Source organism: Spermophilus citellus (assembly GCF_964194105.1).
Source record: "Spermophilus citellus genome assembly, chromosome: 17".
Taxonomy (NCBI): domain Eukaryota; kingdom Metazoa; phylum Chordata; class Mammalia; order Rodentia; family Sciuridae; genus Spermophilus; species Spermophilus citellus.
The window spans coordinates 70773417-70795872 of NC_138199.1; the positions used below are offsets into that span (position 1 = coordinate 70773417).

General features: G+C 48.7%; 1 protein-coding gene across 6 annotated transcripts in view; it reads right to left on the minus strand.

Moving 5' to 3' along the window:
- Positions 1-22456, minus strand: part of SLC39A11 (solute carrier family 39 member 11) — a 406238-nt gene that overhangs the window by 281382 nt on the left and 102400 nt on the right. For 4 of the 6 annotated variants that reach the window (XM_081271048.1, XM_081271049.1, XM_081271046.1 and 1 more), the window contains one exon: positions 13260-13418. The exons of the other annotated variants lie outside the window; for them this stretch is intronic. In XM_081271048.1, the coding sequence (XP_081127174.1) occupies positions 13260-13418 (159 nt within the window). The remainder of the gene's footprint in view (positions 1-13259; positions 13419-22456) is intronic. 6 annotated transcript variants of the gene reach the window in all.

Consider the following 22456-nt stretch of genomic DNA (forward strand, 5'->3'; position numbering starts at 1 on the left):
TGTCCCCGCTATCATCCAATTATCCCGATTCCTGCCATCAGGAGCAACACTCCACTCAACATCGGGACCAAGAGACTCCCCCTCCCCACTTGAAAGCCTGCTCATTAAAGGCTTAAAAAGAAAAGTGTGGCCAGAAAGCAACAAGGATTCCAGAGGTACATCAATAAGGCACAAAGACATTGTGCTCAGAAACACGTGTAGCTACTTCTCAAGATGACCTGACAAGCTCAACGTCCTCGTTTGAAAGACAAAGGGAACTGTAGAAGAACTAAAAAACATGAGACCAAGATTACCTGCAAAGAATCTGGAGCGAAAGTTTCATATAAATACCAATTTTGTCCATTCCTCTACTGAAGGGCACCTTGGTTGGCTCCAGTTTAGCTATTGTGAATTGTGCTGCTATAAACATTGATGTGGCTGTGTCCCTGTAAGTATGCCGTTTTTAAGTCCTTTGGGTATAGACCAAGGAGAGGGATAGCTGGGTCAAATGGTGGTTCCATTCCCAGATTTCCAAGTAATCTCCATACTGCTTTCCACATTGCTGGTGGGACTGCAAATTGGTGCACCCAATGTATGAGTGTGCCTTTTCCCCCCACATCCTCACCAACATTTATTGTTGTCTTCGTAATAGCTGCCATTCTGAATAGAGTGGTGATAGATTAGTTTTGATTTGCATTTCTCTGATTGCTAGAAATGATGAGCATTTTTTTCGTGTATTTGTTGATTAATTGTATATCCTCTTCTCAGAAGTGACTGTTCAGATCCTTGGCCCATTTATTGACTGGGTTATTTTTTTGAGGCTTAGCTTTTTGAGTTCTTATATACCCTAGAGATTAGTGCTCTGTCTGATGTGAGGGGTAAAGATTTGCTCCCAATATGTAGGCTCTCTGTTGACCTCAGATTGTTTCTTTTGCTGAAAAGAAATTTAGTTTGAGTTCATCCCATTTATTGATTCTTGGTTTTAATTCTTGTGCTATAGGTGTCTTATTAAGGAAGTTGGGGCCTAATCCCACATGATTTAGATTAGGGCATACTTTTTCTTCTATTAGACGTAGAGTCTCTGGTTTAATTCCTAGGTCCTTGATACACTTGAGTTTTGTGCGTGGTAAGAAATAGGGGTTTAATTTCATTTTGTTCATATGGATGTCCAGTTTTCCCAGCACCATTTGTTCAAGTGGCTGATGTGGCATATATATATATACAATTGAATTTTACTCAGCAATAAAAGAATAAAATCATGGCATTTGCAGGTAGATGGAGCTGGAGAAGATAAGGCTAAGTGAAGTAAGGCAATCCCCAAAAGACAAATGCCAAACGTTTTCTCTGATATAAGGTGACTGACTCTTTGGTGGGGGTGGGAAACATAGGAGGAATAGATGAACTCTAGATAGGGCATAGGGGTGAGAGGGTAAGGGAGGGGGCAGGGGGTTAGCAATGATGGTGGAATGTGATGGGCATCATTATCCAAAGTACATGCATGAAGACATGAGTTGGTGTGAACACTATATACAGATGAAAAATTGTTCTCTATATGTGAAATAAGAATTGTAATGCATTCTGCTGTCATATTTAAAAAAATAAAATTACAAAAATACCAATTTTGATTTTCTATTTTAATCCTATTTTAACCCTAACAAGAAGGGATACACAAGTAAATCTCTGATTCTGAGTAAATTATTTGAAGCAACTATTTTAGAGATTGGGAAATGGATCGGGTAGGGCTGCGATCCTTCCAAGAAAGGACACAAATAAAGGGTACCCTTTAGGCAACGATTGGGTCAGGAGGACTCTGATCTCCCGAGGATTAATCCATCAATGGGCTCATGCATTGCTAGCTGAATTGACCACCGGGAAGTGGGGTCCACTTGGAGGAAGTAGGTCTCCCTACTCTGCTTCCTGATCCTATGAAGAGCTGGACATCTCTCCTCCACTGGGCCCTTCTCCCCTTCCCTACCTGGGGCCCAGAGTTGGCCCTCTGCGGACTAAGACCTCTGAAACCGTGAGCCTCAAATCAACTTCCCCTCGTCGTCCAAGTTGTTCTTGTCTGGTCGTTTGTTCGCAGCAATGAAAACCCTGACCTACAACAATCAGGATTTTTTTTTTCTTTAAGATAAAGAAATGGGCCCCGAGCTGACAGAGATAATAGAACGACAGGGAGTTTACATCAGGTACACATTTGTTTAACAAATACGCTTAAAGATTTGAAGTAAAACATGAGCTGTTATAAGTGATTAGGCAGTAATCGTTCTGCAGAGAAAATGGAAACCAATTTTTAAAAAAAAAAAAAAAAAATGAAACAAAAATACTGGTTGAAGTGGTGCATGCCTATAATCCCAGTGACTCAGGAGACTGAGGCAGGAGGATTGCAAGTTTGAGGGCAGCTTGGACAACTTCATGAGACCCTGTCACAAAATAAATTGAGGTTGGGAGAACCCCTTGGTTTAAATCCCAGTATTGACAAAAAGTGGGGGTGGGGAGAACTAAAGGAAAATTCTATAATTGAGAAAGGTATTATCTCAAATAAAAATCCTTAAATGAGCTTCACAACAGAATAGACACTGCAAACAGATCAATGCACCTAAAGACCAATCAATATATATTCAAAGAAAAGCAGAGAGAAAGTGGAAAAATAATAGCAGACTTCCAATGACCTAAAGGACATTATTCACCAATCTAAATGCAGGTGTAATTAGAATTCCAAAAAGAGGGAGAATAAGGCAGAAAAATACCTTTTCCAAATTTAGGGTTAACTTTTAAAATTTTTGTTTTTAAATACTACTCTACAGATCCGAGGCATAACCATAAATATAAAACTACTGTAACCCTCAGGTGAAAGCGTGGTGTCCCAACGAAGCTAAGACCAAGCCTTGACGAGCCCAAGCTGTACCACCAGTAATATTAACTGTCTGCCACACTCAGGCTCTAAGGAAAGTCACAAAATTCAGAGTCTCACTCAACACAAGAAACCAGGCCCAGCCTACGATAGAAAATTACTAGACATAAGAAATAGGAAATGTGACTGGGAGAAGAGGGGAAAAAAAAAAAAAACAATCCAGGAAGAAAAACAAAACCACACAAAAGCTCATCACAGTCAAAATGGTAAAAATTGAATCTTACGAGCAGCAAGAGAAAAAGCTACATTGCAGACAGGAGAGCAATGCTAACCTCTCATCAGAAACACCACAAGCCACAAGTCCTTGAAATGTCATCTCTAAAGTCCTGAAGGGCAGAAACTGCTAACTAGAATTCTACATCAGGTGAAGATATTCTTCAAATCATGAAGGCAAAGGAAATACGACCTAGAAAAATAAAAGCTAAGAGAACTTGTCATCAACATGCCTTAACTTATAATAAAGGCTGGAAAAAAGAAACGGTTCTCCCTGTGGGAGACAAATTAGAGCACATGAAAATCTGGGTCTCCTGAGGACTGCTGTTGAAAAGCTTGGAAAATGCAAACACAGTGGTAAATATAAAGACCTTAATACGTTTTAAAACTTCTCTTAAAGATGACTGACCATTGAAATCCAAAGTCAAAGCAATCTATTAAAGACTCCATGGTACGTGAAGAAATAAAATTATATGACAAAATAATACAATACACCTACACAGGTCAGTGGACACATGTTTAACAGCTCTTGTATTACACAGGGTGTGAGCGTGATAATTAAAGATGCTGTGATCTTTATAGCAACCACAACCACTCAAAAAGATAAAATTGTATATCTTACAAATCCAGCAGAGAAGATAAAATGGAATACTAAAAACAGTATGATTAACACCCCCCACTTTAAAAAAAAAAAGCCCAGAAAGGAGGTAAAGAACAACAAAAAATCCACATGGGATAAACAGAAGAGTGTAAGATGACAGGCAGGAGCTTAATCATATCAAAAATCACAGTAAATGTAAATTGACTAAACATTCCAATTAAGAGACTAAGATCAAACTAGATTAAAGAAACAGCTCGATTATGTGTTATTTATTAAATGATTAAAAGTATGAGAATGGAAAAAGATACACCATGTGAACACTAATAAAAGGAAGCTGAAATACCGGAACAAAGTGGACTCAAGACGGAGTGCTGTCAATGCAAGTTCATTGAGAACAAAAGCGAACTCTAGTTCTTTTCCTGTCACTGAGAGGTGTCATTCAGAGTTCTGCTTGGGAAGTTTTCACCACATCCACAGACCTGTTTGTCCTGAACAGAGTGGAAGGGGATTCCTTAAATTCTTTACAACAGATGCTAAAAGCTGTATCTTCGTGTCACCGCCACCTCCCTGCCCCCAAGTTTCACGCGCTGAAGCACTAAGCCCCGGTGTGATGGAAACTTTTCAGAGGTCATGAAAGTCAGGTGAAGTCACAAGGTAGGAGACTCATAACAGGATCAGTGTCGTTACAAGAAAAGAGACCAGAGCGTGTCCCTCCCTCATCTCTGAGGATGTGACGTGGAGATGGCCATCTGCCAGCCAGGAAGAGGATCCTCACCCAGTCTAAGTCAGCACCTTGGTTCTTTCTGTGGTTTAAGCCACCCAGATGATGGCATTTTGTCACAGCAGTCCAAGATGACTAAGACAGCAGGAACACACTTGGGTAGCCGCAGTACTATTTCTAAAGGTGGGTAAAGAAATTCTGGAAAGAACCCGGGAGAGCTTCTGCTTTGTTCGGCTCCTTGACACTCTTCGGCTATTGTTGACACTAAAACCCTAAACTGTTCTCCAGGAACTCTGGCCGCCCAGCTGCCCTGGAATCTGCTGCAATCCCTGGAGCACACAGCACTTCTGTAGGCGCCATGTCTGGAATGGCGCACCGGCCAAACCCAGGCGGCCCTTGGGATTTATGGATCGCCAGCTTCTGACACAGCTCTCTGCACTGTGTGGATACGGCCACTCTATGCCACAAGGAGCCAAGTCCCTGGGGCCTGAAGTGATGGACATCAGCCTGAAAAGTCATGTGCGCGCGTGCATTTATGTTTGTGTGTGCATAAACATGTGTACGTGTGTGGACTGCATGTATACAGGTACAGAGTCTGTGCACGTGTGCACACATGCAGACCCACATGCATGAACTACCGTTACGGTTTTGGCCTGGAATGTCTCCCAAAGCCTTGGGTATTGAGGACTTGGTCCCCAGTGCAGCAAGGTTCAGAGGAGGGACTCTTGGGATCAAGATCAGATCATGAGGGCTCTCTGACCTCGTCAGTGGTTCATCACTGAAGGATTCAGAGCTGAACGGACCACTGGGAGATGGTGGAGGTGGAACCTAGTTAGAGGAGGTCCTTGGGCGCATGCCCTTGGAGACTATCTTGTGCCCGGCTCCTTCCTTGCTGTGTCCTCTCCTCACCCCACACCTGTTTCCTGGCTGTCGAGGGGGCAGCTTTCCCCCACCACCCCCTTCCACCATGATGATCTGCCTAACCTCAAGCAGAAAGCAATGGAGTCAGCTGACCGTGGGCTGAAACTTCCAAAATAGTCAAAACCAACCTGGGCTCCTCTGCATGGTTCTCGGGTACTTTGTCCCAGTGACGAAAGCTAACAGTCATCTTCCACGACCGCTCGTGGAATGTGCACCTCACGCCCACTTTTCTATAGATCCAGAAGGGACAGAAAAGGAAGGGCACGCCATGCTGAGGAGGCCAGGGCCACAGGATCCAGAATGAATGATCGCCCTGGCTCCCACGTCCACCGCTGTGCAACCTAAGTCACAGACTGCTGTGAGGGTGTACCAGGGACTCCCGTCCCTGTTCAGCAGACTCCAGTAATGACAGGGGAGTTCAGCCTGCCAGTAAAGGGCAGTCAGGAGAATGACAGAACCACCACCCAACAATCTGGAACCATCTTGCTCAAGGCTCATAATCGGTATCAACAAGGTCGAACCAAAAACATCCTCCGTTACATGGAAAATAGTCAACTAGCTCACTCCAGTGACCACCATGAGCAGGCTCACGGCTCACGGCAAACAGCGTGTGGCTGGCTGTGACAGATCCGCAGCTACGTGGCAGAGGAGGAATGCTTGCCCCAGCCACGAGATACATGCAGGGTTTGGCCAATTTCAACCTCCCAAAGAAGCATCTTGTTCACTCCTTTTCTTTCAGGTCCATATTCAAAGAGATCTTCAGCCTCCTCAGCCCACCACAGCCCAGGGGAGACCTGGGTTCTGCTCCCACTATGGTGCAGATGTGGGTTTGCAGGGTGGTCCTTCCCGACTTTCAGAGTAAGCAGCACGTCCAGCGTTTCAGTGGAGGCTGGTCTGTGCCAGGGGGTGCAATGGGCACCGTCCCTTCAGAAACTGTGTGGACGACTGAGTGCAGAAGGAGCTGCCACAGAGGGACGGTGGCTGGACCACAGGCAACTGGCCCTACTGTCCCAAGCATGTCAGTCCAAGGCAGACGGCATCTCAGGATGCCCACTGTGCAGGGTGTGGTGGGGCATTTGACAAGACACACTCAGCCCCAACCATTCGACTGGAAGGGATAACGACCCAGTGGCCATTACACCTGGCATCCTGTTTAGAGAAGTCACCGATTTGTACATTGAATTCAGAACATCTCAGTCTCCCACAGGTCAAGGTAAGTCGAATTCTCCCATTTCTCTCCCATACAATTCAATCAAGGAGATTTCACAGACACTGATGGGAGACACAGGGGTAAGGCCCTGACCCCTCCACCCAGCCCTGAGGTTTCAACCAGCAAAAGGAACCTCAGGCACAGCTCCACTGAGCATCTGCGGAGTGAGGTCCCGATGCCACTCTCAGTGACATCCGTGTAGGAGAGAACGATGCTTTCATTTTCCTGGTGGCTTTAACTGGGCCCCTCCTCCCCACAAATTGACATAGCCTTATCTCTGTCCCCAAACTTATTTCCCATTTCTTCCCTGACACCAGAACTTCTTATCAGCTCCCCTAGAACTCTGGCTCCTGGCTCGGGAGCTCTATCAACACTACTCTCACTGGAATCAATGAGGGGGGAGATGCTCAACTCAGACACGGCCTGGACTCGCTCTATTAGGTGCTCCTACAGCTGCCGCCCAGGGAGGATCTGGAAGGAGACAGACAGGGTCCCCAGCCACCCTGGGAGGAGGAAGCTCGGCTCAGATGCACACCCTGTGGCTTTGCCCTCCCAGCTCAGTGAGCATCGTCACCATGCTACCCTCTCCTGGCTCAAAACAATTCCATGGTAGCTTCTGGACTTTTTTTTATAAGTTGCCAAGCTCAAGTGATAGCAAGACGGGACAGGCATCCAGTCAAACGGGCCTGAAATAAAAAGGTGTCATGACTATGGAGGAAGAATCCAAGTTCTAGGAGGTTCCAACCACACCTGCTCCCATTCAAGAATCCTCACTATGCACAGGGAGCAACAGCAGCCTCAAAGCGTTGACGCAGCCTCTACGAAGCTAGAACTCCAGCACATGCAGGCACACATGCGTCTGCGTGTTCTTGCCAGTCCTGAGGAATGAACACCACTGGCAGAGGTGGGCTTCTGAGCCCTGGTCTAAAGCCAGAGAACAGGTACTTTCCAGTCCACTGATGGCCAAGCTGCAGATATTAATCCTGCAGCCTCATCAGGCCAGGACCGTGTGCGTGGCTAGCACACAGGGGCACAAACGTGCAGAACAGTGCTCACCACCTGCCCTGGAGAACAGAGCACGTGGAGAGGAAGAGCAAGAGCTCATGGCACACATCCCTGCTGCCTCCATGGGTGCTCACGATGCTCTCACGGGATAGTCAAGGGCCCGATTTTCTCTAAGAATCATCAAGCACTCTATCTCAACTCCTTCTCAGGCCCTCTGCATACCATCCCATCAGGACCCAAAACAAGCCCTGAGCACCTTCCTAAAAACCACAGGAGGCTACAGAAGGCCTCCAAAGAAACTACCTCAACCATGGCTTCCTCTTGCACCTGGAATAGACACTGGTACCCAGCAGGGCGTGCATACCAATTTCCCCCAGACACCACTTTGTGAAAGACCTGCTGCTTCATCACATCAAGAGCTCCTGGTTAACGAAGCCCCTGCGGGAGAAGCCTTCCTCAATACTCCCAGTCTCCGCTGTGCAAGCTCTGGGTCCTGGCGCTCAAGCTGAAGGCTTACGCTTGGGTGTTCATTAACGGGCCTCACCCACTGGGCCAGACCCAGGCAGCCTGCCACTTAGGTGCCAGGGGAGTTGCTGAGGCATCTGATTTTTTGTCAAAGTACCCTGTGCCTAAACTGCCAGCCTCCAGTGACATCCCCAGAATGAGGTCCCTTCTTCCTAGTCATCTCTCGATTGTGGTACCCTAAGTGTCAGAAGAAACTGCAAAGCTCTTCTTAGGTGGAGTTCTGTCTCCAACATTTCATGTCAGGGCTCTGGCCACTAGAAAGAACCTCAGCATGTCACTGTATTTGGAGACCAGGACTTGGAGGAGGTCATTAAGGCAAAATGGTGCTGCTAGCAAAGGCCCTGGTCCAGTTGACCTGGGTCCCCATAACAAGAAATATGGACGCAGAAAGATAGAGGAAGGTCACATGAGGACAGAAAGGTGGCCATCTGCCAATGAGGAGAAAGTCCTCAGAAGCAATAGCCCTGCCGGTGCTGGATCTTGGACTTCCCACCTCAGAAGTGCGAGGAAAGACAGCTGTTGTTGAAGCCACTCTACTTTGCCACGCACAGGCTGGCAGCCTGAGCCCATCAACACAGATGTGCAGATAGCTAAGCAAGAGGTCCGACTGCAAAACCACAGCCTTCGTTGCCCTGCAACTGCCCGATCTGCCCCCCCCCACACCCTCTTCTGATGACACAACCATGTCACCACCTGGAAGAACCTGCTATTGCTGAGGCTCCAACCAGCCCAGCAGAATGCCACAGCAAGCCCCGAGTGCAGCTCACAGTGTGAGGCAGAGAGCACAGCACAGACCTCAACAAAACCCAACCGAGAAGAAAATGCTGAAACTGGTGAGCAAGGCCAAGTGTCACTCCAACAATGCCAGAGGCACCTATCGCCCCACGACCTCCTCCTTCCCTGTAGCTTGTACTTGCTGTTCTCTCTTCCTCAATCCCTCCCCTTCCCCTCTCACATATTCTTTCATTAAATAAAGATAGAGAGAAATCTATGGAGAAGAGAAATACATGCAAACACCACCACCACCACCACCCCCCCGCCCCCGGGAGAGAAGGAAAAAAAAAAAACGCCTCTTGCCACATCCGTCTCTCCAGGTAGCTGTTGTACGTGGCTCTTCCACGGAGCTCCAGCAGGTCAAATATTGACACAAGCTGGGGGCCTATCACAAGTGTGGGCACACGCTGTTCCTTCACGTTTGCAGCCGAGGTATCTTCCTGGCTGTCACACGAGACACACACCAAACATGCCTGGGGACCCAGGCAACTGGAGGAGGCAGGGATGAGGCCAAGCCTTGCTAATCCCCTTGCCCCAGGATCCTGTCCAGGCAGGACTAAGGGCCAGGTCCTCTCGGTCAGCCACAGCCCCGCTGCTACCTCTCAGGCAGCCTTGGGAGATGTCAAATGCCAAGAGAAGGGAGGGAGGGGGAGCACAGGCTTCCCAGGAAGAGGCTGCCAAGGTATGAAGGCGGAACAAGCAGAGAACAGCAAGCAGCACCCACAGACGCAGGCTGCCATTTGTTTTTTCAGAAAACACAAAATTCTACTTTGAGATGTACGTATGTGTATATGTGAGCACAGGACAATCGAGCCACTCGGAACAGGGAGACACTGGACCAGATGACAGCAGGCTGCACAGACACTAAAACGAATGCCCATAAAGACAGCTTAATGTTTTAAAGTAACACAAAAGAGACAAAGGAGGAGCAACTGGGCATAAATGTGTGCATGCACAGGAATGCAGCAGAGGGGCGTCCAGAAGGGCCAGGTTCCTGTGGTCGTAAAGTTGATTCACAGACGGTTTGAACAATACAAGTAAATCGGGTCGACTGATTGGTCGGGGAAGGGGGGATGGAAAGAGGGATTTTCACATAAAATTGTTTCAAACATTGTATAACGAGATGCCTGTTGTTTTGAGTGATACCAATAGAGCTAAAAAGAAAGACCCAAGGCCTTGAGGACACATCTTTCCTCCAATTTGTGGGAAAAAAATCACTGCTTTAAGCTGAAGGTGCGACTTCCCCCCGCTGTTGCCCTTGAACTTAACACCAAAGCAAAACTGCAAAGATGGTAAAAATGTCCACATCCCCAAATGGCGGCTGGATGTCCAGTCTCTCCCTGAGGCCGTGCTAAGGGGAACACTGGACTCCGGCTGGCCCCAGCCACACTTGCCACCCAGGCCTGGCAGGGGCAGCTGCCTGCTCCTGCCTCCTCCCCCTCCCACAGCGCCACCACTTGGCAACCCCTCAGTAGATCCCTGCCTGCTCATGCCCCAGTAACGGAGACTGCAGAAGCACCCTCTCCTCCCTTCCCAGATAAATCATGGACTTTTGTCAAAGCCCAGTTTGGAGAGCAGCTTGATGCATCTGAAGGTAACAAACCACAGTGGCTTCAACTTGACAGGTTGGGGTGCGTAAAACCCTTTTCACGAGTGGCATTTTGCTTGGGCTCCACAGGGAAACGCCACAGAACAGAGCTGCAGGTCAGGATTGTGGTTGCACATTAACCATTTCCTTCCCACCAGCCTAGTATCGCTGCCCTTCAACCTGGAATCCATACGCAGGGCCCAGCGGCTCCGATTTCCCAGGTACTGGGCCCTGCACTTGAGTGGCCACGAGTAAGAGCTCAAAGCTGGGCCCTGCCTCAGAATCCCTCCAGCCAACCTTTCTGCATTTGCCCATCTGTCCAGGTGACATGAACAGAGTCACTTCCTGTCAAACTGCAAAGCACTGACCCAGGGAACAGAAAGGCCATGCTCCCTGTGGCCGAAATTCTCTGCCAACTGGCCTCCCTTCCTCCCCGGGCCTCTTCCAAAGGACCGGAGCTGCCCAGTCAGAGCTGCAGCCAAAGACTCCCTGGCTACCTCCTTTCACGGTTAGGAGGCCACCAAGAGAGGACAGGCACCCACTCTGCCACAGTGGGGAACGACTGGGAACAGAAAAGATCCTGAACCGAGTTCGCCCATGGAACGTCCCACTTCCTCAATTCCAAGATCAGCAAACACCTGACAACACATTTCCAGCCCCCTGCACTCCCAGTGGGAGCCCCTCGGTGGAGGCCAGACAACCCAGGACCCAGAGCAAACCGGTCAACTCCGCACAAAACCTTCTGCAGATCCAAGCTGCCGCCCTTTTCAGACTCAGTGAGCAAATTAATGGTGATGGGGGGGGGGATCTTCAGCCAGCCTCGGAGTGAAGGTCAACAGGCCGAGCCGAGCAGACTCTTTCGATATTTGTATTCAGTGACTGTAGCAATTAGAAATAATGCCTTATCTATTTATGAGATGTCTAAGACAATTCCCCTCCTCGCATTAACAATGAGAATGAATTTCTTTTCAAACGTCCTAGAACAGATGTTTACTGGGAAGCTGATCTTTCTGCCAGTTAATGAGGTTCTGGCCCCTAATGGTTATTATGCCCCTTTCCGATTCCTTCCAACATTCAGCCCCGGCTCCCAAGCCATTCGTGATTGTCTATGTAATCTATCCAGAACTCTCCCCCAGGAGCCATATTCCAAGAACATATTTGAACAAACATGAACTAAAAGGTTAAAAAAAAAGTACCCTGTGCGGTATAAATTGGCCAATGACTATTTACACTGCCCAGAGAAAGCCCCTCTGTTCGCACAGCTGATCAAATATGCCCAAAACCAACTGCCACCTCTGCCCTCCACCCCCCAGCCCCAGTAGTAATGACCCATCATGACTGCCAATGGCCTCCAACAAGACTCCCTCAGGGGCCCAGGTGACAGACACCCAGCAGGGGCTGAGCAGAGCCGCTGGGCCAGACTTCTGCCCACTGTTCAGGAGTTGAGGCCACTGGCTACAGGATCTTCCTGCCAGGGTGAGCAGAATGCACCCCCCATCAGCAAATTCATATGTAACTAGGGCGGACTTAGCAGAATGTGGCAGCTCCCAGTGAGGGCCCCGGGAAGCCACCATCACCCCGACGGCAAGGAAGCCAAATGTTCAGGGGGCAGAAACGCTGCCATTCAAGCTTCTGATGAAACAAAGGAAATAGTGACAGATGGTATTTCCTTGGGACACATCGCAGCTGTCCATCCCGTCACCACATCCAACTGACTGGTCCCGAGGACAGCCCTTCTGCCATGTGAGTGATCAGCTTTCATCAGCCCCAGGCCCGGAAGTCAACTTCCTAGGAATTCTGCCTCCTCTTTCTCTGGCTGGGAATTTAAGGCCAGAAAGAAGGCAGTGGCCCAGAAACTGAACTTCCTCCTGGCTGCTGGAGTACACCTCCACTCACCCTTCACCGTCCAACAGGAGAGGCAGCTTTCGACCTCGCTGTCCCCCACCCAGGGTTCTTGCTGCACCCCTTCTCTTTCTGGGTGAGCAGATGACGCAGGCCCCAGCTCAGGGGTCTTCTGCCCACCTCTAGGACTTCTGGGGTACATTATCTAGAAGGCTGCATGTGCCTACCTGAAGTGACTATCCAATCCACGTCTAGACTGGCAGCGCCCGTGTGGCTGTGGGGTTTTAGCCAATGGCCTGCCATCCCGGGGCAGGGCCTGGCCTTGGCTCCCCCTGCTGAGCAGTGCAGGCTCTCCTACAAGCCAGGGCAAGCCCTTTCCAAGCCCAACTCACCAGTCCTATTTCAGCAAGTATTTAAAGAAAAAAATAGTCAGCATCTTTTTAATTTTTTTGGAAAATATTTGAGCTCACAATCCCCCCATGGAGTTACCCTCAGATCACAGGGAGGAACAACGGAGCAGTGGGTGGCACAGCTAAGCCCAGACCCAGAGCCCAACGTGACATGTTACCAAAGTCTTAACGCTCTAGCTGGGGGTACTGTCCTCTCCCTGATGACATCACAAGCTCACCAGGGGCCAGGACCGCAAAGAGGCAATTCCCTCCTCTCAGGTTCAGGTCCACTGGCGAACGCATCTCACGCCACAGCACGGCAGCGGCCACGGTTTTTAACAGAGTGACATTCAAAATCTGAACCTACCAAAATGTACACAAGGGGGTGATTCGTCATGTTGCCCAGAGTGTTCTCTCCAAGGACATCACCATTCAGTCCCTCCAAGGCCTGGCTATCTGTTCCGACCCCACGGGCTACATGGCAGAGGCGTCACAGGGTATATCGAGGCGGAACAGAAATAACTCCAGTGCACCAAGCTCGACGTACCCGACCCCGTCACCTGAGGACGGTACTTACCAGGTGAGGCATCAGGAGGTCGGCCAGGAAGACGAAAGCTGCTCCAAGTGTGAAACCCACGGCCACTGGGAAGAAGGCGAAGGCCCCAAAGCCCCCAGAGGACGTGGCCATCTCCACCGCTGGGGCCAGGAGAGACCAGTAGGAGGCTGCTAGCATGACCTGCAGAACCACAATGAGCAATGAGCCGTTAAACCACCCCGAAACTCACCTGCCCGTCTGGCCCCAGCCAAACCCGCCCATCTCACGTGAGTTAGGCCTTCAATCCCAGGTGGTGGGGACTACCCTAACCCAGGAGCCTCCTGGCCTTGATGTGGCAAGAAGGGGTGATGCGGGGCCTATTCAGTGGTTCTCAACCAGGGGTGCTGCTGGACTCTAGGGGACCTCACAATGTCTAGAGACATTTCCAGTCGCCGCACTGGGAGGGCAAGGGAGGGGAGGTTACTGGTATCTAGGGCACAGAAGCCACAGGTGCTAGTAAATACGCCACAGCACAAAGCTCAGTCCCCAAGAATTATTTATCCCCAAATGTCAGTAACAACGTCAATAAATCCTGTTCTAATTTAATATTTCTAAGACGAATTGCTCATTACTTCAGGAACGTCACTGCGTTATGATCCAGCTGTAAATTATTCCGAGTTCTTCCTTATGTGGAACTGAAATCTGTCTCCCTTTCATTGCTCCCTATTAGCTCTGTTTTTCTGCTCCCTGGAGCACCAAAGAAGGTGCCTTTCCTCTGCAATATGTAACAGCTTTGAAATATTTGAAGACCAGCAGTAAATTAATGTCATATTGGCCTCATCAATTTTCTTATCTGTTAAAAAAAAAGCGAGGAACTAATATTTATGGATCACCTACTATTTCCAGAAACCAAGGCTCATGTTGATATCTTATCATGGCAACAAACCCCAGGAGGTAGATGCTGTCCCCTATTGCTATTTGTCGATAGGGGAAACTGAATCTCAAATAACTTAAGGCAGTTTGCTCCTTTTTTCATGTGGGCAACAAGGAACCGATCTGGGGAGCCAACCAAGAAGGACGAGCAAGGTAATTTCAAAGGGTCTCCAGTGCTGATCAAGTTAAAGCCACCACCGTGGCTGTTTATAGATGCTGTGACATCTTCATGGCTGGAGTACCCCCGCCTCCCATAGCAGCTGTATGACTGGCACCACCAACCCGTGGAATGCTCTGCTGAATGGGTTTCTAAAAATTACTTAATTATACCTTGCCTTAAAAAAACACCTGCATCACCATCTCCAAAATGACAGAGTGGCAGAACCAGGTATCACAGTGGCAGCAGTAAAGGGCAAATCCATACAGCAATCTGTGAATTTCCTCCTGCCAGCGCCATTCACATGAAGCCTGTTCAGTGGTTCTCAACCAGGGATGCTGAGCCAAATTCTCCCCACAAGTCTCAGTGCCACCCTGAGAAAGTTACATGGACCTCCAAAACACCCAGAAAGAGTGCAAACGACAGAGGGCACCCCCCTCCCTGGGGCACCCAATCCAGCCCTCTTCCAGAATTGTCTTGCTGGCTTTAGAAACCAACCTTGGTCGTTCCCCATCAAAGAGGGCCTGGCCTGCCCAGGGAGAGAGAAGTCCTCGTTTCTCTTTATACTGGACCCACCCGACTCCTCTCCTTGCATGTCCGAGGGCCTCCCATACAGTCCCCTTCATCAACCCTGAAGCCAAGGGATCCAGGCGAAGTCACTCTTCCTCAGCTCCCTCCCCCCTCCCATGATGCCACAGCACCCTATTGTCACTTAGGTCCCCAGACTCTGCTCACCCCCCTTGTCAATACCAAGTCCAGCCTCTTCTGGATCTCCTTTCTATTCCCCCACATCACCGAGACCCATGCCTCCTCCTGCCCCTACACGCGAGGAACACACGAGGTTCTCACGGACAGTTCTATTCCATGGTACCCCTTAGGGATGTGCCTCTAAGGGGAGGGGGCGGCATGTTGGAATCTAGGATGTTTCCGGCTCCAGATGACGCAGGTGACCCCATCCTTGGGAATCACAGTTCTTTACCTTTCTGGTCAAAACCAGGACCCAGTTGGATTTCCTTCATTTCTTTCCCTCACCAGCCTCCTGCCTCACCTCAACTGACCAAACCACCACCTGGAAATGCTGTTGGGCTATCTGTCAAAAATGACAGGACGGCCCCCTCAAAAGGCATTTAAGAGGGTATATTTGGTAGACAAGATGACCACGTTCTGACGCCCAAAACCTATGAGTACTTCATCTCCCACACCAAAAGGGGATCCGCTGGCTTGATTAAATTAGGAACACCACCGAGATGGGGAGATGGTCCTGGGTCACCTGCATGGGGCTAACAGGCAGAGGGAAGACGTGCCAACTAACCGCAGGGTTGATCCCATTTATATAAAACACCCGGAGTAGATGAACCAGAGGGCAACCTGCTGCCTGTCGGGACAGCGGCTGTGGGAAGGGGCACAGCTGCTTGATGGCATGGGTGTCCTTGGGTGTGACGGAGACGTTTGGAAGTCGATGGGAGTGGAGCTTGGGCAACATGGTACACGTTCTAAATGCCACCGAGTTGGGAACCTTGGAACAGTTAACTTTAGGTCATGTGAATCCTAACAAAGGAAGGAAGGAGAGAGAAAGATCGAGCAAGAAGGGCCGACAACCTTGTGCAGACCGTCCACTGCCCTGGGGGATGCTGAGCCCCCAGCCCCGCCACCCCTGCCTGGTCAATAGCTCCACTGTGACAATGCCCGAGTGCCAAGACCCATCTCAGACATCCTTTCTTCCCAGCATGCCTCAGTCTGGCTGGGCACAGAATCACGAGCCACTCAAGCAGGAACAAAACTATTTTTGAAAAAGCCGCCAATACTCCATAGGCACAGGCAAGCCAAAACCGGTCCACCCACGCGCCTCTACCTCTACCGGAAGGGGGGGGGGGCGACCTCTCCCGGAATTCCCTCCTACTATCCTCCTCTCTCCAGGAGTCCCGTAACAGGCCAAGGTGAACAGCAGGAGTCCAATTTCCATATGAATGTAAATCTTAACATAATCATATCATCTCAATGGCTAGCTGGCGTCACCTTACAACCGAAAGTGCCATGCATCATATTATTTGCTTGTGGCTCCTAGCATCTGCCCCCTTCTGTTTAATTAAGCAACAGGCAATGTGGCTAGGGACCGTGCCTGTTAGGTATGTCCAATTCAACATATGGTTCTTAACCGTCATCGGAAAACTGACCTCTAGGGGTCAGCCTCCTGTCTTAGGTTGATACCACTGCAACTGAATCATACCCGTCACTGACTACCGGTCCAGTATATAGCCATACCTGTGGATAGGCCTATGCAACAGTGGGGGGGGGTGGGGGGTGAGGTTCTTTGCCTCACCTCTGTTGGCCCCCAAATTTGACCTTGGTGCCGGTGGGGGGGTGAAGTTCTTTGCCTCACCTCAGTTGGCCCCCAAAATTAGACCATCACTAGTAGAAGGGAGGAGGATACATAAATGCCACGACATCAAGTCAATAGACGGCTCTTTAGGAAAAATTGCATCACTGGTGACACATCAGCAAAGATACGCCAGCACTGCCATAATTTGCTGCATCAACAGAGAGAGCACAATGCATACAAGTGATACATAGTCCAGGCAAGTTTTGTAAGCAGTTCAAAGTGGAGGAATCTATCAATATGTCCATTTCCTCCCAAAATAAATCGACTCAGTGATTGAGCATTACTTGTTGAGTTATTATTCATTGATGCATCGCCCCAGTCCACGTCTACATCGATCAAGGGCAGTGTTCAGAATCGGGTCCACACTCGAGTCTCGGCTCTGCCCTTGCTAGCGAGGCAGCCCTGGAAAATCTGAAAACCACCCCTCTCCACAGCTGAGCCTGGCCAACTGAAGATTACGCCAGGGACAGTGCCGTAGGATCAATCACAGGAGTCGATATAGTGACCATGCCAGCCCAGCAGCTGGCAGGAACAGGGTGGAGACTCACTGCCAGCTTGGACCCTGTCCCTGAGCCTGCTACACCAACGCACCCCTCCTGGCCCACCCGGGCTTCCCTCTTCCGGGACCCCAGCCCCTCTTGGTGTCCAGACCTCGTAACCACCCAGGACGGGGTCTCTGGGTGCCACACCACCTGCAGAGCCATCTCAGAGTGGATGCACAAGACTGGCTCCTGAGTAAGTTCCATGTCACCCTCGATCATGAAAGAGGTGACGGGGGTGGGGAAATCTGAACGCGTGATCAGGAAGTGATTCAACACTCACTTCTGAGTCTCCCACCTGGATTTTACAGTGACTTACTTTCCAAAATAAGTACAATACAGACTCACGCTCAAATGCCTTCACCCCCATGACGAACGCTGGCTAATTGTTGAAAATGATGCAGTTTTTCTCGGGTGTGGAGAGAAGTTGACGCAGGATTTCCACAACTTCGAGGACAACCCACTGAAAGGTCCACTGACAGAATCGCAGACCCTTCTAGTGTTGAGAGGGACTTTCAGAGACAACTCAAGTCCAAGCACTTCACTTAACAGACGGAAAAGCCCAGACCCATCAAAATATAGGGGTTTCCCCAGAGTCCCAGGGCAAGCTGATGCTGTCCCAGGCTGATGGCACTGGCCCCAGATCCAATTACCCCTTCTCCCACCCACAGCCTTCAAGAATCTCAAAAATTCTTAAGATTCAGAAGACCAGGTTTCATGCTCATCTCCCTGGACAGCAAGGCCTCCTTGGCCCCAGAGTCTAGGGTGAAGTCAGAACAGCTACTGTCCAAAAGACAAAGGGGAACAAGTGTCGGCAAGGATGCAGTGAAAGGGGACCCCACGTGTTGTTGGTAGGATGCAAGTTAGTAAAGCCACCGTGGAAAACAATAATGGAGGTTCCTCGAAATTAGAAATGCACATGACCCAGTATTCCCACTGCTAGGAACAATCCAATGGACATGAAACCAGTCTGTCAAAGAGACATCTGCACCTTCGTGTCTATCGCAGCACTGCTCACAAGAGCCAAGAGATGCAGCCAACCCAAGTGTCCGTCAGCAGATGGAAGGATCCAGAAAATGCACTACACATGCAATGGAATACTCTTCAGCCATTGAGAAGAATGAGATCGGGGGCTGGGGCTGTAACTCAGAGGTAGAGCGCCTGCCTCGTATATTTGAGGCCCTGGGTTTGATCCTCAGCACCACATAGAAAGATATTGTGTCCATCTATGACTAAAAAAATATGAAAAAAAGTATGGACTCGTTTCATTTGCATCATAGATGGAAATGGAGGACATGTTAAGTAAGCCAGAAACAGAAAGACAAGTGATATGGTCGTGCGTGCAGCCTAAAAGCTATTGTTGTCCCGGCAAAAATGGATCTGTGGTTACCAGAGACTGGGGAGGAAGAGGGGAGAGCAGGATGGACAGAGGTCAGTCAATAAAGTTACAATTTTAGCTAGGTGGACTAAGCTCAGAGTCACCAAGAATGTGTGTTTCAAAATAGCTAGAAGAGGGGATTTTCAAGGTCTCAAGGAAATGGAGGTATTAAAGTCATAGATATGTTACTCTGATTGATCATGGCATAGTGTATGTATGTATAGAAGTACCACAATCATGTCTAGATTTTAAAAGTAAAAGGACCCTGGCCATGCTGACGCATGCCTGTAAACACAGTGACTAGGGAGGCTGAGGCAGGAGGCACAACAATTAGAGGCCAGTCTCATCTATCGAGACCCTCTCTCAAAATAAACTAAAAAAATGAAAATGAAAACTGAAGTCTGAGATGAATCAACCTCAGCAATAACCAAACATAATTGGTCCCAAGGGTATTCCCCAATATGGTTATAAGAGAACCAGAACTAGAACATTTTGGCAATACATGGTGGTAATGAGCCTATTAAACACTTGCCTCTGGAAGCTACATCAGACCTCACAAATTTCAATCTATTAATAGCTCCTGGCTCCTCAGAAGTAGAGAGGGAAACAAGCAATTAGGAAACTCACAGCACAACCCTCCCCGCAGCACAGCTAGAACTGGAGATTAACACAAAACACGCGTACGTTATCCTGACAGCCTCTGAATTCAAGGTGCACCTCCCCCTCCCCAAGCAAACCACGCTTTACCGTAGAAGAGCCCAAATGCTACCTGTACCTGGGTAGGAACGTGAGGGGTGACATCCAAATGAAGCCTGGAATTTAGGTTACCGTGATATTCCAATTTAACATCTTCGCTTTGACGGATGCCATGATTATCTATGGTAGGTGTTCACACGGAGGAAAAAAGGGTACACTGAGACGTCCTGAACTATTTTGAAGCTTTCCTGAAAATCTAAAATGCCTCCAAAATGGCTTATTAAAAATTGAACAATGAAAAGAGGTAGAGAAGAAATCGAGGGAGCTCCTTGGAGCTGAGGGGCACAAACCAGCCAGACAGGACCTGAAGCCAGCAGCACCCACCGTCTGCACTGTGGGGTCAGCACACTGACGGGCCCGGGGCTTCACTGCGTGTGGTCAGGGCACAGATTGCTTTATATCCTTGAAACCTAGTCTCCTCTCTGGATCTAGAGCTGCTCCCAAGGGCTACCAGCTGGAAGTAACCAAGCTGGGATTTGAAACCTGATTGCAAAACCAGGCTCCTAACCCAAAGCCATACACCACCCCCTGGATATCTGAAATTCTTTTGTTTTTTTTTTCCTCTTTAACAGATAATTTGGGGAGCAGGAGGTACCAGGGATTGAACTCAGGGGCACTCGGCCAGGAGCCACATCTCAGCATTATTTTGTATTTAGAGACAGGGTCTGAGTTGCTCAGCACCTCGCTTTTGCTGAGGCTAGCTTTGAACTTGTGATCCTCCTGCAACAGCCTCCTGAGCCACTTGGATTACAGGCATGCAGCACCGTGCCCGGCTTCTTTAGCAGATAAATTTTATTGATCATTATTATGGCATTTAGGATTGATGTGTGGGGGATTATTCATTAAATAGTATCAGAATAACTGGCTAGCCAAAACTAGCTCCTGATTAATTTCACTAAAACAAATCAAGGACAGTGTTTGGAGGGCCGTTTTGTTTCGTTCTTTGAAATTCGATAAAAATCACATCTGCAATGCCACCTACTCAGTTGCCCTAGTCAGAGAACACTTGCCTTGACTAGTTTTCAAACGTCTCCTGTGCTAATGTGAGATGGTAATGAGAGGCTCCTGGTCCATTGGGAAGCCTCATCTGGTAGAAGTTGAGCTTCTAGTTAAACACGGCCACCGGGTGCAACCTGCTCACTCCCACATTCCTGCTGTAGTGAAGTCATCCTCAGGAGAATCAAAGCACAGGATAAGAAGTCTCCACAGGTGCAATGACGAGGGAAAGGGAGAGGACAGAGCCACGATGTCTGGGGAGCCAGGAGAGATGGGCAGGCAGTCACCAAGAGCCTGAGAAGGCTGCCACCCAGACCCTGGAAGGAGACTCAGAGGCAGAGTGGCTCCCTATGGAGCCTGTTGTGGTTTGGATGTGCAGCGTCCCCCAAAAGTTCATGTGAGATAGTGCAAGAGTTTAGAGGTGAAATGATGGGGTTATTAGAGCCTTAACCTAATCAACGCATTAGTCCCCTGACAGGGATTACCTGGTGGTGACCAAAAGCAGAGAGGGTGTGGCTGGAGGCGGGTAACTGGGGACATGCCTTTGGGGCACACATTTTGCCCTTGTTGAGCAGAGCTCTCTTGCCACTTCCCTCCACCACACTCTTCCACCATGATGTTCTGCCCCCTCTCAGGCCCAGAGCAATGGAGCTGGCCGTCTAATGGACCGAGACCTCGGAAACCCTGAGCCTCCAAATGAACTTCTCTTCCTCTGTTTTTGTCAGGTCTCTTGATCAAAGCAGGAAAAAAAGCTGTCTGTAGCAGAGGCCCTTCGCAGCTCGAGCCCCAAGTCAGAGTGCAGAGCGGTCCCCGAGGACGACAACTCAGGGAGCCTGGGGAAATAGCAATTAGACTCCAGATTCCTGAACCCCATGCAGCCAAGCGACTGTCCCACCAGACATGCAGGAACGCCCATTCCAGCAAGAGGGGTGTCATGATGAAAATGGAGCAGGGGGAAAAGGGGGAGCATCTGTGTTCTAGATGGGGGCACCTGACATTCTCCCACATCCTGGTCCCAACTTCAGAATGGAAATCCAATGGGGTAAAGGATCTTGTGTACAAAAATTCAGTTTCCAGACACATCTCTGCATGAACACCTAATGCCCACCCAGATTGTGCGTTTCTGTTGAGGGCTCCTAAATCTGTCTTAATGCCAGAAGCCTGAAGGAGACCAGAGCAAACTATCAGATATTTGCAAGATCTTTCTCATATTGCCCAAGTGTAAAATTCCCCATTTCTCTTCAGTAGTTATCAGGAACTAGCTATGTTCACAATGTGATCCTTATTCTCAAAATATCATGCCACAGGGATCCACACTTTATAACGCTATTAATTTTCCTCTGGTGGCAGCAATACCAGCAAAGAATGAAAAATAACCAGCTGAACAGCTAGCTCACAGCAGGCATTTCTGTTTAAGGGCTGCTCTTGGAACAATTTCAGTTCTGGAAATAGAAATGGATTTAGGAAGAGTTCCTCCAGGAACACATCAGCATACTCCAGCATGCTGGGTACAGTTATGCGTTCCTGTTATTTTTGTAATGACAGTTTAAATACTGAAAGAAAATCCAAGGCAAAAAACGAAATTTCTTCCATTTCTTATCCCATAAGAAAAGTGATGTGATTTGCACCTAGTAGAAGACAAAGTAGGCCCAAATCTTCGTGTCAGGCAAGGATCTGACTTTCTTAACAAGACTCCTAAAGTGCGATAAGTAGAATAAATGGGATGGATTCAAATTAAAAAGCTTTTTCTCAGCAAAGGAAACAATAAATTGAGGAGAGAGCCTACAGATTGAGAGAAACTCTACCACATGAACCTCCAATAAAGCATTAACCTCTAGGATATATGAGGAACTCACATAATACCAAAAAGACAAATAACCCAATCAATAAGTGGGCTAAGGAACTGAAGAGACGCTTCAGAGAAGAAATACAATCAAACATGAAAAGGTGTTCAACATCTCTAATAATTAGAGAAATAACAGTCAAAACTAAACAGATTTCATGTCACTCCTGTCGGAATGGCAAGAATCAAGAATACAGACAACAATAACTGTTGGTGAGGATGTGGGGATAAATTGCTGGTGGGACTGCAAATTGGTG